This window comes from Diaphorina citri, unplaced genomic scaffold (genome assembly GCF_000475195.1).
Source record: "Diaphorina citri unplaced genomic scaffold, Diaci psyllid genome assembly version 1.1 scaffold1359, whole genome shotgun sequence".
In the NCBI taxonomy this organism is placed as follows: Eukaryota; Metazoa; Arthropoda; class Insecta; order Hemiptera; family Psyllidae; genus Diaphorina; species Diaphorina citri.
In genome coordinates, this window is record NW_007378786.1 from 70,560 (window position 1) to 84,768 (window position 14,209).

General features: G+C 38.3%; 2 protein-coding genes across 2 annotated transcripts; both read left to right on the forward strand.

Annotated features, from left to right (window-relative positions):
• Positions 1–179: 179 nt before the first annotated feature.
• On the forward strand, positions 180–10,089 carry LOC103515512 (apolipoprotein D-like). Its single transcript, XM_008480447.1, has 4 exons — positions 180–412; positions 3,886–4,016; positions 8,594–8,731; positions 9,948–10,089. The coding sequence occupies exons 1-4, from the start codon at positions 254–256 to the stop codon at positions 10,087–10,089; spliced, it is 570 nt and encodes a 189-aa protein (XP_008478669.1). The 5' UTR covers positions 180–253.
• LOC103515513 lies at positions 9,081–12,665 on the forward strand. The gene is made up of 3 exons (XM_026828193.1): positions 9,081–9,232; positions 10,106–10,282; positions 12,387–12,665. Exons 2-3 carry the CDS (start codon positions 10,190–10,192, stop codon positions 12,663–12,665), a joined length of 372 nt encoding a protein of 123 aa, XP_026683994.1. The 5' UTR covers positions 9,081–9,232; positions 10,106–10,189.
• The last annotated feature ends 1,544 nt before the right edge of the window (positions 12,666–14,209 follow it).

The window sequence follows — 14,209 nt, forward strand, 5'->3', positions numbered from 1 at the left end:
TCATTGCAACGGTCAATACATTAATTAGACTTACTTTATCGTCATTAGACATTAGACAAAGCCGTTAGACATTAGACGAATTAGACAAAGTCAACCGTATATGGGACCCCCTACTGGCGGGCATTTACAAGAGGAAAACAGCTGAGAGAAACACAACAATAACAACAACAACAGGAAACAACACGCAGTATTGATCAGTCCGGATTTCTGACTGGTTGAAACAACACGCAGTGATCCCTGATTGGTTGAAACCATGATTTCTTCAGCCTCGATGACCTCTTATCTACACCACTGTACTGTCCTCGTATGTGGACTATTCTGTCTAGGATTGTTTGATACGACGCAAGCGCAGAGGCCGGCCTTCGGGAAGTGTCCACATTTGAAGACGGTGGACAATTTTGACGTCCAAAAGGTAAGTTTTAGTTAATCATAAATATAGGTACAAGTTAGAAAAAAGAGGTTTGCCAGCTTGGTTGGTAGCTCGTCTGCCTTGTAAACTCTAGGCTGCGGGTTCGATTGCCGCCCGGGGCGGATTTTATCCTGATGAGATAATGTTCGTTCCCCGAACGGCTGGCTTTCTCCTATCCTGTCTTCCTTTTCTCTTCGATTTCGGGACGATAATACCTTAGTAGTTACAGTTCCCTCTATCAAACCTCTTTTTTTTAAAAAAAAAAAAAAAAAAAAAAAAACATTGTGGTCTCTACTATGTCCTGCATACTGACTATGATCACTACGCCATCCTGTGGTCCTGTTCCAACCTGGGACTATTCCATGCAGGTAAGCTACTGGATTGGGCAGGTCTACAGTACCGTGTGGACTCTAGATTACCCGTAGTCATGGCTAGAATGCTACCTACCTCAGGTCTCTACTATGTCCTGCATACTGACTACGATCACTACGCCATCCTGTGGTCCTGTTCCAACCTGGGACTATTCCATGCAGGTAAGCTACTGGATTGGACAGGTCTACAGTACCGTGTGGACTCTAGATTACCCGTAGTCATGGCTAGAATGCTACCTACCTCAGGTCTCTACTATGTCCTGCATAAGTGCATACTGACTACGATCACTACGCTAGTGTCCAGTGACAGACCGTTGAAATAAAACAAGACAGTTGGGACCAGAAGCTGTCAGTCCTAAATAGACCAATGCCCGCAATTCACGCTGAGAACGTCTGACAGACCATGGTCTCACAGACTCACCAAAAAAAGCTCAAGACCAGTGGCGTAGCGTGTATGTATGGCGGCCATACAATTCAAAAGTTCACTCTAGTGCCCATAAATATTAATGGTATGTACTGTGATGGGACTTGGTAGACCTGTGCATGAGCCCAACACGCCCTACACTTGAATTTAGACCACGCTACGCCACTGCTCAAGAGTCTAACCGTACCGAAATCGAAGACTGAATGAGGAGGGTAGGATAGGAGCTAGCCGTTCCGAGAACGAACTTATTTCCTTAGGATAGTACAATTCGCTCCGGGCGGAAATCGACCCCGCAACCTAGCGCTTACAAGGCAGACGCACTACCAAACAAGCTACATAACTAGATTGGTTCACAACACACAAGGTTTTTACAATCATAGATACGAATTTCATAATTAATCATTCCACCTCAAATTTAGATCATAAGTCTCATGGGATATCATAATAATCGGACAGATTAGGTGATTCTTTAGAATTTAGAGCAATCAGAATGCGGTAGGTATTACCTACCTGTAATTAAGAGGAAGAAGATTAAGTACCTGCTATAATAACTGAAGACCCAGGTCCGTCAGACTTAGCATGAGTGGCTGAACACATGCTTCCAGCTTTTCTCGGCCCCAACCAGGCTGGTTGATGTAAATGGAGGGGTAAATCCCCGTCACTAAAAACATTAGCAGTTATACAGTGCTATAAACACCTAGAAAACAAAGGCCAGCGACTCACTATCAGGTAGTCCTGACAGGTACACCTGATCAGGTCTATCTGATAGTGAGTAGCTAGCCAGAGAAAATTGTAAATGTTCCCCGCAATCTTTCTATTTTCTTCTTGTTGCACAGATCAAATCTGGGTCCTGGGCCGAGAGCGGGATTTAGAAGTGGGAGACCGCACGTTCGTATACCAGACGCTGCAAGATTTGGGACTAGATGAAGGCAGACTAGTCCTTACCAAGCACGCCAACTGCCCGGCCGAGTCCTGATGAAGACGAATCCAGGGTGTGCTAATTCTAAGAAGACTTTTGTGGGTGAAAACCGTGGAGAAAGTGGGCGAAAACCGTGGAGAAAGTGGGCGAAAAGCACGTTTCCTACTAGGTATTTTCCGGAACAGTTTGCCTAAATGTACCTAGGTTAAGTGCTGGTCACGTATCACAAGCTACAGTCAAGTACCTATACTAATAAATTAAGGAGCGCGGTAGCGCTCCGCCCCGCCAAATCAAAAAATAAATATTCTTGTCAGCCTAGCAGTTAGTTTGGAGGGTAGCGCCTCTGCCCTGTGAGTGGTATTCCCGCCCGAGACAAACTTTATCCTAAACAGATAAGGTTCGTTCTCGGAACGGCTGACTTTCTCTTATCCTGTCTTGCTTCTCCCTCTGATTTTGGGGCGATGTGACCCGGGGTAGTTACACTTCCGTCTGTCAAATTGTTGATTTATTTCAATGAGTGGAAACAGTAAAAACGCCCAACATTTTAAAATTTGTAAAACTGTGTAATATTGGTTAGATTTCAAGACTTTGTATACTAATAAATTAAGGAGCGCGGTAGCTCTCCGCCCCGCCAAGTCAAAAAATAAATATTCTTGCCAGCCTAGCAGTTAGTTTGGAGGGTAGCGCCTCTGCCCTGTGAGTGGTATTCCCGCCCGGGACAAACTTTATCCTAAACAGATAAGTTTCGTTCTCGAAACGCCTGACTTTCTCTTATCCTGTCTTGCTTCTCCCTCTGATTTTGGGACGATGCGACCGGAGTAGTTACACTTCCGTCTGTCAAATTGTTGATTGATTTCAATGAGTGGAAACAGTAAAAACGCCCAACATTTTAAAATTTGTAAAACTGTGTAATATTGGTTAGATTTTAAGACTTTGTACAAATAAAATTAATTTTTTATATATTTTCTTAAAAAGTGTTTATCTAATGTCATTTCAAAATAAAAATTGGTAAGTGATAGGTATTATCTACTCACAACTCTTTACAGTACAAGACTTTGTACAAATAAAATTAATTTTTTATATACCTATTTTCTTAAAAAGTGTTTATCTAATGTCATTTCAAAATAAAAATTGGTAAGTGATAGGTATTATCTACTCACAACTCTTTACAGTATCACACTAGATTTGTATGCTACAAGTCTCCAGTTTGATTCCTGGTAGGGATAGTGTTTTTTTTTTAGGTTTGTGCTTGAATTTGGGATGTATTTATTTAAGCTGGGAAATACCAAGTCAGATTAGATTATCTTTGCATTGAGATGAATGGAGAATCAAACAAAATTTAATATCTACCTCTAGCTTGATACAGGTAATCTGATTCTGTCTTCAGACTTGAGAATTAATTTCTAAATTATAATCCAATGAGGTGCATTTTCAGAGTTTCAATATTTTGACTGTGGTAGATTTAAAAAGAAATTAATAAAAACGGTCTGTAACAACTCATTTTAAATTTCACAGCTTAGAATATTAAAAAAATTAGATACATCATAAATGTCTTTATGTTTAATACCTACAAGGTAAAGCTAGGTAAATTACAGCAGCTATTTCATTACATGATTTTACCCGTTTGAGATCTTTGTGAATAGATTATTGAGCTTTTACTGTTACACAAACTCACTTAAAAGTTGTGATTCAAGATCCACTAGCATTGTTATAATAATAATAATAATAATAATTTCATTTACCGGTTTTGTTTTCTTCACAGTTCGAAGGTCAATGGTTCGAGGTGGAACGGTCGTTCTATGTCCTGGAGTTAGCGGCGGCATGTACATCATTCAATTTCACCGTCAAAAATGACGGCTCCTTCAAAGTTCTCATCAAAACCAAAAACCGAATGTAAGTAGTAGGTACGAACTGAAATTCCGGATGTTCGATACAAATTTAACGTTACTCAGCGTCACTGCATAGTGTTACTGTCAAATTTTCCAGACATGGCGGGGCGCTACCGCGTTCATTAATAACCGCTAAAAGTGCCAAAAAGTCAGCCTAGTTAGCTTGTAGAGTAGTATGTCTGTCTTTTAAGCGCTAGGCCGCGGGTTCCATTTCCGCCCTGGACAAACTTTATCCTGAACCGATAATGATCGTTCTCGGAACGGCAGTAAGTACAAAGACAGAAGAAATAATTATCAAACAGGTAAGTAAGAAAGGTAACAAATTACAATCAATAAGTATTTTATCTTAGCTAAATCCTGTACGATAAGTACAATTGGTACAGACCTAGGTACCAATTCAATATTGAAAAAAAGACTTCACTGTCCTACTTATGACGGTCCTTGTGCAGAAGTCCTGTCCGTGGAATATTGCTACCAAAGGAACTGGCACAAATGAGCAGTGACCCTGGTTATTATAGGGTTAAACACAAGAAGGAGTTTTCACAATTAGAGCAGTGATTAGTGTTATTATAGGGTTAGGTTGAATACAAAGAGGAGCTTTTCTTTTCCACGGACATGACTTCTGCATAATTACCGCATATTTTAGTAATAGTCCCAGGAGCTCAAATAAAAACGAATTTTAAATGTTGTGCATTGTTCAGTATCTACATGTGCCATGTTTCCAAGCATGTTTAGATGTCAACACTCATTTCAACATGAACCCAAAGACCAGGGGGTTGAATATACAAACCTGAAACACCTCCTGTCTCCATCAAGATCTTTCAGAGTATCCAATACGATTTTGTGTTCGGTGAGCTCCTGTTCTAGTTTTGAAAGAAGAAAATTAAAAACTTACAACTTTTGGATGATGAACCTGGATTTTGACACTCCCCTTCAACAGTTCTGTTGTTCTTGGACCTTTTTCTCAATGACCTTTTCCGTCAATGGTCATAGAACTTTTCCCCTGCTTAGAAATTATCAGAAAATAATTGAACCATAACCATTTAAAATTTGCAAGGGGTCACAGGTTGCAAAAGACTCCAGACTCCAGGATGTGTTTATCAGTTAGTTTGTCAGAACGATGAACCTTTATTTACTGGAAATTTATCAGAGCTTTATCTAATTAAACTTACAATATAGCATGTGCATGTCAGACTTGCCAGCGTCTATACTCTATATCTATCTAAAGCTTTTGAATGAACTTTCTAACAACATAAGTATGTATATCTTTTTGAACAAACAAAGTGGGTGTCAAGTTTTAACTTGACAAATTTAAATTCAATTTGTCCTACCTGGGAAGCCAGCAATGACATTGTAGGGAAATATTGGGATGCGAGAGGAAAAATGGCCTAATGGTCAAAGAAGGGGAAAGGAAACTCATTGGGTTCCAACTGGATTTTTCCATTTTTTTCAATGCCTCACTGGGTTCCAATCCCATATACATGTTTATAATTAATACTATTCTTTTTTTTCTCATACATAGAATTTTTCTTGCTACTTTTTTCCTTATAGAACTTTGAGCTTTATTAATTGTCCATTAGTTGACCCTCTGATAACTTCTGGCTTTTACGGCATTTCCAGTTAATTTCTGTTAGTTTCGTAGTCTTTTTCTTAGCATCTGCCATACCTGAGGATATTGTACACAAGTTTATTAGGACAAAAACTGAATAAATATGTGGAAAAAGCCCTTTTTCAACTCAAAAAACTTAAGAAAAGACACTAATTTTGGATTTTTGGCGAAAAAGTCACAAATGTGCCGAAAAAGGTATGGATGATATGGATCCAAATTTGAATTTTTTTGTAAACAAATAGTTGCAGTAATTTTTTAATTACATGTTTGTTTTTTTCAATCATATTTTGAATAGGTATCTCATTTGTTACATAAGCTTTTACTGCAACAATAATATGTTGTTTTTGTTCTTTCTATTAAGTAAGTCTTGTTTGATACTCGGGTCATTTTTTTACAGTTAGATTAGGCTACTTTAGAGGGCACTTTGATAGCAGGGGGCTTTATTTTGCTTCCAATTGGGCTAAAGGTAAAGGAAGTGTTGTGTTTGTGAATTGTCATCAAATTTATGCTGGGGTTTACCAATGGAGGAGTTGCAAATGGGTAAAAATTATAAATAAATGGTCGATTCCTATGTAAAAAGTTGGGAAAAATCCAAATCTGAGGTCAAAACTCCGAAAAAATAACTGTAAAAGTTCGAAAATTCAATTTTTATAATGAAAGAGTTCAAAGATTTGTGACGTCAGACTTAACGCAGTTGCTATTTTTGTCCGCTAGGTAGCGCCACTATGCAAGCGCGTTAGCAGAAGAGCAGAAAGAACTGCGCAGAAATGTATGCGCACAAACACATTAATGCGTTGCCTGCAAGGAAGCTTTGCTCGGGACATTCGCTGTGACGTCATCGCCTACGGGAGCGTATGCCGTGACGTCAAAGTTCCACGATTTACCGGTATTTTTTAAATCGATTATATCTCAGGGATCTAGAAGTCGTAGAAGAAAAAGAAAATTCCGTTGGTCCTCATTTTTCCTGCTCTATGGACTTTGAAACATCACCCATTAGTAAGCCGCAACTGATCTATTAGGGATTGGAGAATGAAACGAGGGTTTTCCTATACCTACCTACTTACTGACCTGGGGTCAACCTCGGATTGAACTCAATCCTGAGACAAACCACGGTGCTTAAAACTCGACCGTAGAATTTGAAAGATTTGTCCAGTCGAAATTAAAATTGCAATTATTATTTCCAAAGAGCGATTACCAAGTTTCTTTGAGTTTCAAAGCGTTTGAAGCAAATTGTAAAAAAAAAAAAAAAAAAAAAAAAAAATAATAATAATAAGTTTGATAGAGGGAACTGCTAGGGGCTGATCGTCCCGAAATCGAAGAGAGAAGGAAGACAGGATAGGAGAAAGCCAGCCGCTTAACCCATCTTTTGCGGCTGTTTGCCCCTACACCTAACCCTCAGAGTGGGATTTTTGTTTATGAATAACCACTCGCCCCACAGAGGTGAGCTGTTTCTGTGAAATTTGCGAGCAAGTTTAGTGCAACGAATTGGCAAATGGGCAGGTTGGTTTTTCTTTTTTAAGTTTAGGGCATTCCGATAAAAAAGAAAGTCAAAGGCCACTTATCAGTTTGGGGGGGGGGAATCAAAGAGAAGTTAATTACCTCTTTTTTGATTATATAAAGTACTGAATTTGATTAAAAAGTAATTGACGTACTTACCTAGTTAATTATAAATAATTAATGCATTTAATTCACTAATGTATTTCTATTGGATACTTGAATAGATTTGATAATGAATGTATTCGTACAGTTCCAGAAGAAGCCACATGTTGTTGCGATAGATCACATCTTGAACGTTTGTTCAGAACGAAGGGAATTTCAAGTTTTTACCTGACAATTTTCGCTGAAATTTAGTAGGAATGTTCAACACCTTAGACCTTAGGGATGTTTTTTTTCCCATTTAATTTTGGGGTCGATCGAGATGATGGGGAGAAGGCGCTGGATAAAATGTAACAAAATAGAATAGAATACATAGTATACGTACAGCTATCGTCTCGCTGGAGGACGTAAAACTGAGACCAAACCAGCCCTGTCAAGCCACAGACAGTAACAGTGGCTCTTGAGGGTACCTGAATGGGACTACGGTCAAGTCCGTCTCAGGAAGTAGGGTACAACGACATAATTATGTACCTGAATATCCCTCAGACCCCTACGATTCGGGGGCCCTGATCTAGCTCTCTGGCCTAGATGACACCTCTTGGTATCCTCTTAATGGTATAGTATATGAACTCACAGCTTTTCTCTGGAATAAACCTGAGTATGCGAACTCTTTAGAGGTGCTGCAGGTGAATTTCAGAGAAACTGAAGAGGGTGATATATACCAGTGAGGGTACTTCTAGGTTCCATCAAGGCCCGGGGATAGCAGCTCGGGCAGGGGAAAAAATACTGGTCACAATAGATCTACAGAGGTTGCAGTGTTAATTGCATACTCTTCGGGAGAGGAGCAACCAGTCCCATAATAGAATAACAGAATACGTATAGCTACACCTTGTTCATACTGTCATGATAGGAGAGTATCCAGGAGCAGGATAAAGGCGTTTAAGGCTGCCCAAATAAACTTAAGAAGAGATACATAAAAGATGAATGAAGAAGGAGAAGAAGAAGAAGAAGAAGGAGAAGAAGAAGGAGAAGAAGAAGGAGAAGAAGAAGGAGAAGAAGAAGGAGAAGAAGAAGGAGAAGAAGAAGGAGAAGAAGGAGAAGAAGAAGAAGGAGAAGAAGAAGGAGAAGAAGAAGAAGGAGAAGAAGAAGGAGAAGAAGAAGGAGAAGAAGAAGAAGAAGAAGAAGAAGAAGAAGAAGGAGAAGAAGGAGAAGAAGGAGAAGAAGAAGAAGAAGAAGAAGATAATAATTCAGTGTATATAACATTATAATTCTATGTTGGCACACTATAATAAATCTAAATAAAATAAAATAATAATAATAATAATAATTCAAGTCTATCCTTATCCTAATCTTTCCCACTTTGTTCTCCGTTCCAGAACGGGGAGTATCAACAAGAACAACGGCATAGCCACTCCCTCCTCCTCCAATGCAGGTCTGCTACAGTACCGTGTGGACTCTAGATTACCCGTAGTCATGGCTAGAATGCTACCTACCTCAGGTCTCTACTATGTCCCGCTAGTTGCAGTGTTGCCTGATCGATCTGAAATTCAAAATGCATTTTTTATATGCAGTTTGAAAAATGCATTTTATTGCACTTTAGAAAAATATAGAATATAAAATAATTATACCTATTTTACTTTTAAGAAAAAAATTAAATAAAAAATATTGATTAATGAGAATTAACTTGGTAAAAATGGAAAAATAGGTGGTTTTGAGCACATATTGGGTGACATTTTAATATTTTTCGTGTCGCGTTCAAAAAAGTTGAACGTGTATGGACGCAGAAAGGCTCGGAGGTTTTCAAGAGGTTTTGTGGTCTGGCAACACTGTATGTTTTTTGCTTCGTTGAAAAGTGAGGTTAGATTTTTCAAAATATTGGGAAATTAAAAAAAAATTTCCCAAAATTTCTGAACTTTTCAGCAATTTTCCTGTTAACTGTTAATTTGAACCAAAAGTGTCCAAGTTTCAAAAGGCACATTCAAGAAAAATGTGTAAAATGCTGTTACGAATTCATAGTAAGTATCTACTTGTTTCAACATTCGCTCTAAGTGGACACTAAGCTGATAGGAGAATCTATGTGGATTGCACCCTCTTGGGTTAACTGAAGGTGAGCAAGAATCCCTATGCATTAGATAAGAAATACCACTGATAAGAACTAAGTGCTCTTCATTTTGTCACCATTTTTCGGCTGAATGGTAGCCTGATATGTGATAAGCACTGATTGTGTAATGATGAGAAATAACTTGGCCAAAAATGGTAGGTATGAATCGAAAGTAAATAAAGGTGGAGGGGTGCTGTCCCATTTTAGCCCTGATCATACAATATTATGTCAGAGTATGTTTTTGAATCTGAAAATGATTGGAGACTACACACAATCAGCATTCACACAATCTGTGTTCTATCTTCATCAATATCTCACAAGAAATCCACTGAAGTAGACAAAAATAAAAGAAAAAAAAAATATATATATATATCTTGGGGCTGTATCTATTGAATACAGGTAATATTTACCCACACTAACTCTGACGGTTTAAATAGAGCTCCATGCTCATATCTTGTCACGTGAGAAGAAATGACTTTTACGTCGCGAGTCAATTCGGTGATTTGTGAATCAATTGTCACGTGGTAACATAAAAAAAAAAAGTCAAGTGCTTCCCCTTTTAATTGAGTCTGGTTGTGTCTCGGACTTTTGCAAAGTGATAGCACAATGCAACATTTTTGTTTCACAAGAGATGCACCCGACTTTTCACTTAATGTATGGATATTAGGAAATTTACTGTCAGCACATCAGCTTCTCAATGGTGCTAAAGACATGATAAAACTACCTGCTGAAAAATTGGGCTGTATTGAAATGTGTCATATTAAAATTTGACTTCTTTTTCTTTCAGATAGTTTGTAGAGTAACTTAATCAGCCAATGTTAGAATGATAACATGAACTTGACACCTGTTATCTCCTCCTAGTACACAAGTCATGTATTGTGTACTGCAGACGACATGCCGGAGGATAAAGCTGGGCAAACCTCCACCCTCTGTGTGTATCCTTCAGGCCATCCGATTCACTACAGTAAGTTTCGAAGAGCATAGGATATGTCAGAATCTAGGTTCAATCCCCTGGAAGTTGCATTTTTTTGAGAAGTTTAAATGATGAGTAAGGGATTTGAGATTTTTTTCCCCAGGAATGGTTCAACCTTACAGAATTAATTATTAATATTATTATTAATAACAACCTTACAGAAGGGAGTATTTTCCTTTTTATGAGGTGATAGATGAGAGTATAAGAGGTGATAAAAAGTAGTATTCCCACTTTTCACTCGTATGAGGGCCCTGTTTCATGAATTTTCGTGATTGTTTGTTTTTTAAATACTGTCCTTTTTTTTCCAAGTTCTTTTTACATGAACCCTATTTGTTAAAAGTGACGGTCAACCCCTTTTAACATGCTTTTATTTTAAGATCTCGAGATTTCTTTCTGTACTTGTGTTTTATGGGCCAAATCTTGTAATTATAAGAGTTTTTTTTAAGTTTCTGTTTTTTTTTTGTCCCCCCCCCTTGCTAATTTCCCTAGTCTGAAGCTCCTTTCCCCTCTCTTGGTGTGATAGAGCCTGTACTAAACCATAGGGGAAAAGCGGGGAGACGAGCTTCTAGAGGGAAAATTCTAAAAGTAAAGTGCAACCGAGTTCAGTATTAGTGGAACAGGCCCCAGAGTAACTTATCACACGGAAACATCATTGAATAAAACGGAGCTCACACTCTTTAGTGGGTCCCAGTCTGTCTTCAGATGTAAAAGAATTCGATTGTGAAAAGACTTTGAGAATTGTAAAAGGATTTGGGAAAAAATCTTTAGGTTGTGAAAAGATTAAAAAAAGTTATTCTTTGAGTTATAAAAAGATTTAAAAAAAAAAAAAAAGATTTTGTTAGAAGGTTTCAAAAAGATATTCTATTGAGTTGTAAAAAGATTTTGGTGGGATTGATTGTGCAAAAATTTTGGCCTTTAAAAAAGTTGGACTTGAGTTGTGAAAAGCTGTAAAAAGGACTTTTGGTGGGGTTATACAGATATTTTGTCGAAGTTGTGAAAAGACTCTGTTTTGTCTGTCAAAAAATTCTGGCATGTAAGATTTGGCTGGAACAATATTTCTCCTGAAGCTGTAAAAAGACATTTGCTTGGACTCTAAGAAGATTTTCTTGTGTCCCATAAGAATATTTCGTCAAAGCTAACCATATTTTGTCGGAGTTGTGACAATAATTTGCTTGGACACTAAAAAGGCTGATTTGTGCACGAATCAATGAATCAATCGCGACTCCTTTGTGTATCAATCATCAATACCTCCGCGCTCTGTTGGCATTTAGTTCCTGCTAAATACCTTCTGATAAGTGACATACAGACATGCAGTTGCGTAATTTGAACTCAACACTAAAATTTGTTCTGCAAACATCACAATAATTTCAACATAAAAATACCTTTGTGTCAATGTCTAACTATGTAAAATTGACTTAATTTGTTCTGAAAACATCACAATTTCAACATAAAAATCCTTGTGTTAACAAAGCTACATTATAATTCAATGTTAACCCACTAATAAATATTAATAAAATATAACAATGTAAATTTTTAAAGTTCGGATTGGGTCTACATTATTTGGTTTATTTTTCGTTGGCATAAGCGCCTTGAAGGGGGAAAAAGTGAATTGTGTGAAGTTTTTTTCCCTTCGATGTTTTAATAGTGCTTCGCCCTCCTTAGTCCGCTGTAGTATTTTATCTGGATTTCTTTATGTGGACTGAAGAAATGGTAATTATGTCACAAGGAAAAGAGAGTAAAGGACATTTCTGCATTTCAATATGAATAAAGAAACTTTTCTGTTTGGGGGAAAAAAATGTCAATTCCTTGTTTTAATTTCGCTGATTAACATCAATTTCCTTCAAATTGTAAGAATCAAATGATGATTTCCTTCCCCTATTTTTGTTCCATTCCGCAGACCAATTTTTCTATGTAGACTAAAAATTCCGACTTTTACTTTTTTTCTTGGTAATTACTAATTACGAGAAAAATTACAATTCCCAATAATTTCGCTCTATTTTTATTTCACATACAAATGTTACTCAAACCATCCGTTGAGGGGAAATCCCTATTTTTACACCTTTCTTACATCTCATCTTTTCTTCTCTTTCCACAGACCTCGAGTAAGAACTCAGTGAAGGCCGACCCCCGCCCGGAGCTCAAAGTTACCGCCACCACAGTTCACACCTACGACAAGCCCCTGCAGCGGAAACATGTCAAATCCGGGGCCCTGGATCCTGTTCTGGTACCCGGGGGCGTTGCCATAGAAACGAACAAACGGAGGAAGGACGCCAAAGTGATCCCCGAACCAGATTGGCGTGAGATTCGGTTGGATTGGAAACAACTGCCGTCTTCTTATTTGAAATTGTCGAAAGCGCGATTGACAAGTAAGTAGAGCTCTAATAGTAACTACCTACCTACGTGTAGTTATTCCCTTACCCCGTTAGCTCCTACACCTCCTAGGTTTGCTCCTACACCTAGGGGGTGTAGGGGCAAACAGCCCTAAAAGTTCGGTTAAGCTTATACAGCTATTTTGAGTCCCTTTACCCCAGCAGTAGACTACTACTATTATTGTGGTCAAATTCTCAAACAATGTTGCGGATAAAATTCCATACCTCGACTGGGATTGAACCCACGCCCTCCTGTTCACCAGACGATCATCTTGACTACTACACCATCAAGGCAGGTTGTCTAAAATACCTGGGTAGGTACCATCTCCAACTAGATAGGTATACATACCATACATACATCTATAAAGTACTCAAGTACCTACATACATACTGATTGGGATGAAACGAGGGTTTTCCTATACCTACCTACTTACTGACCTGGGGTCAACCTCGGATTGAACTCAATCCTGAGACAAACCACGGTGCTAAAACTCGACCGTAGAAATTTGAAAAGATTTGTCAGTCGAAATTAAAATTGCAATTATTATTTCCAAAGAGCAGATTACCAAGTTTCCTTTGAGTTTCAAAAGCGTTTGAAGCAAATTGTAAAAAAAAAAAAAAATAATAATAATAAGTTTGATAGAGGGAACTGCTAGGGTCTGATCGTCCCGAAATCGAAGAGAGAAGGAAGACAGGATAGGAGAAAGCCAGCCGCTTAACCCATCTTTTGCGGCTGTTTGCCCCTACACCTAACCCTCAGAGTGGGATTTTTGTTTATGAATAACCACTCGCCCCACAGAGGTGAGCTGTTTCTGTGAAATTTGCGAGCAAGTTTAGTGCAACGAATTGGCAAATGGGCAGGTTGGTTTTTCTTTTTTAAGTTTAGGGCATTCCGATAAAAAAGAAAGTCAACTTAAACCGAGTTTAAATTCAGATTGTGGCTCCGGCCATAATTCGTCTAATGCCCGGGAACAAACTTTGAGTTCAAAGTTAGTCCATTTAAACAATCTGATTGGCCACCTAATCTTAATTTAAAGTCTAAAATCAACCAATCAAATTGCTTATGTCTAATCGTTTCAAGTTTGAATCAACACACTTTGAGTTCAAAGCTTATACGAATCTATTCATTCTCACCTCTGTGGTGGAGTGATTAATAACACTGATTCTCAACCCGGAAGTGTTAGGTTCGAATCCCAGCCGGGGCGAAATTTTCCCATTCAATTAATAATACTACTGCCAGCCTAGTTAGCTTAGTTCAGCGGTTCTCAACCTTTTTTCGCCCGCGTACCCCTTGGGTGTCCGGGTTTAATCTAACGTACCCCCACCACTATTAGAATGAGTACCGACCGGGCACCCATACCTAGGTTAATGTGTACAATTTTTTTCTTCTTCTTAAAAAGACACAATACTTCCCATTCACGTGCTAGGTCAATATGAGAACACCAGAAAGTTGTTGTTTACAATATCGGGACATTTTGACGTGAAATCTGACGTCACAACTCTTTGAACTTTTTCATTAGAACGGCAATTAAAAATTAAATTTTCGACC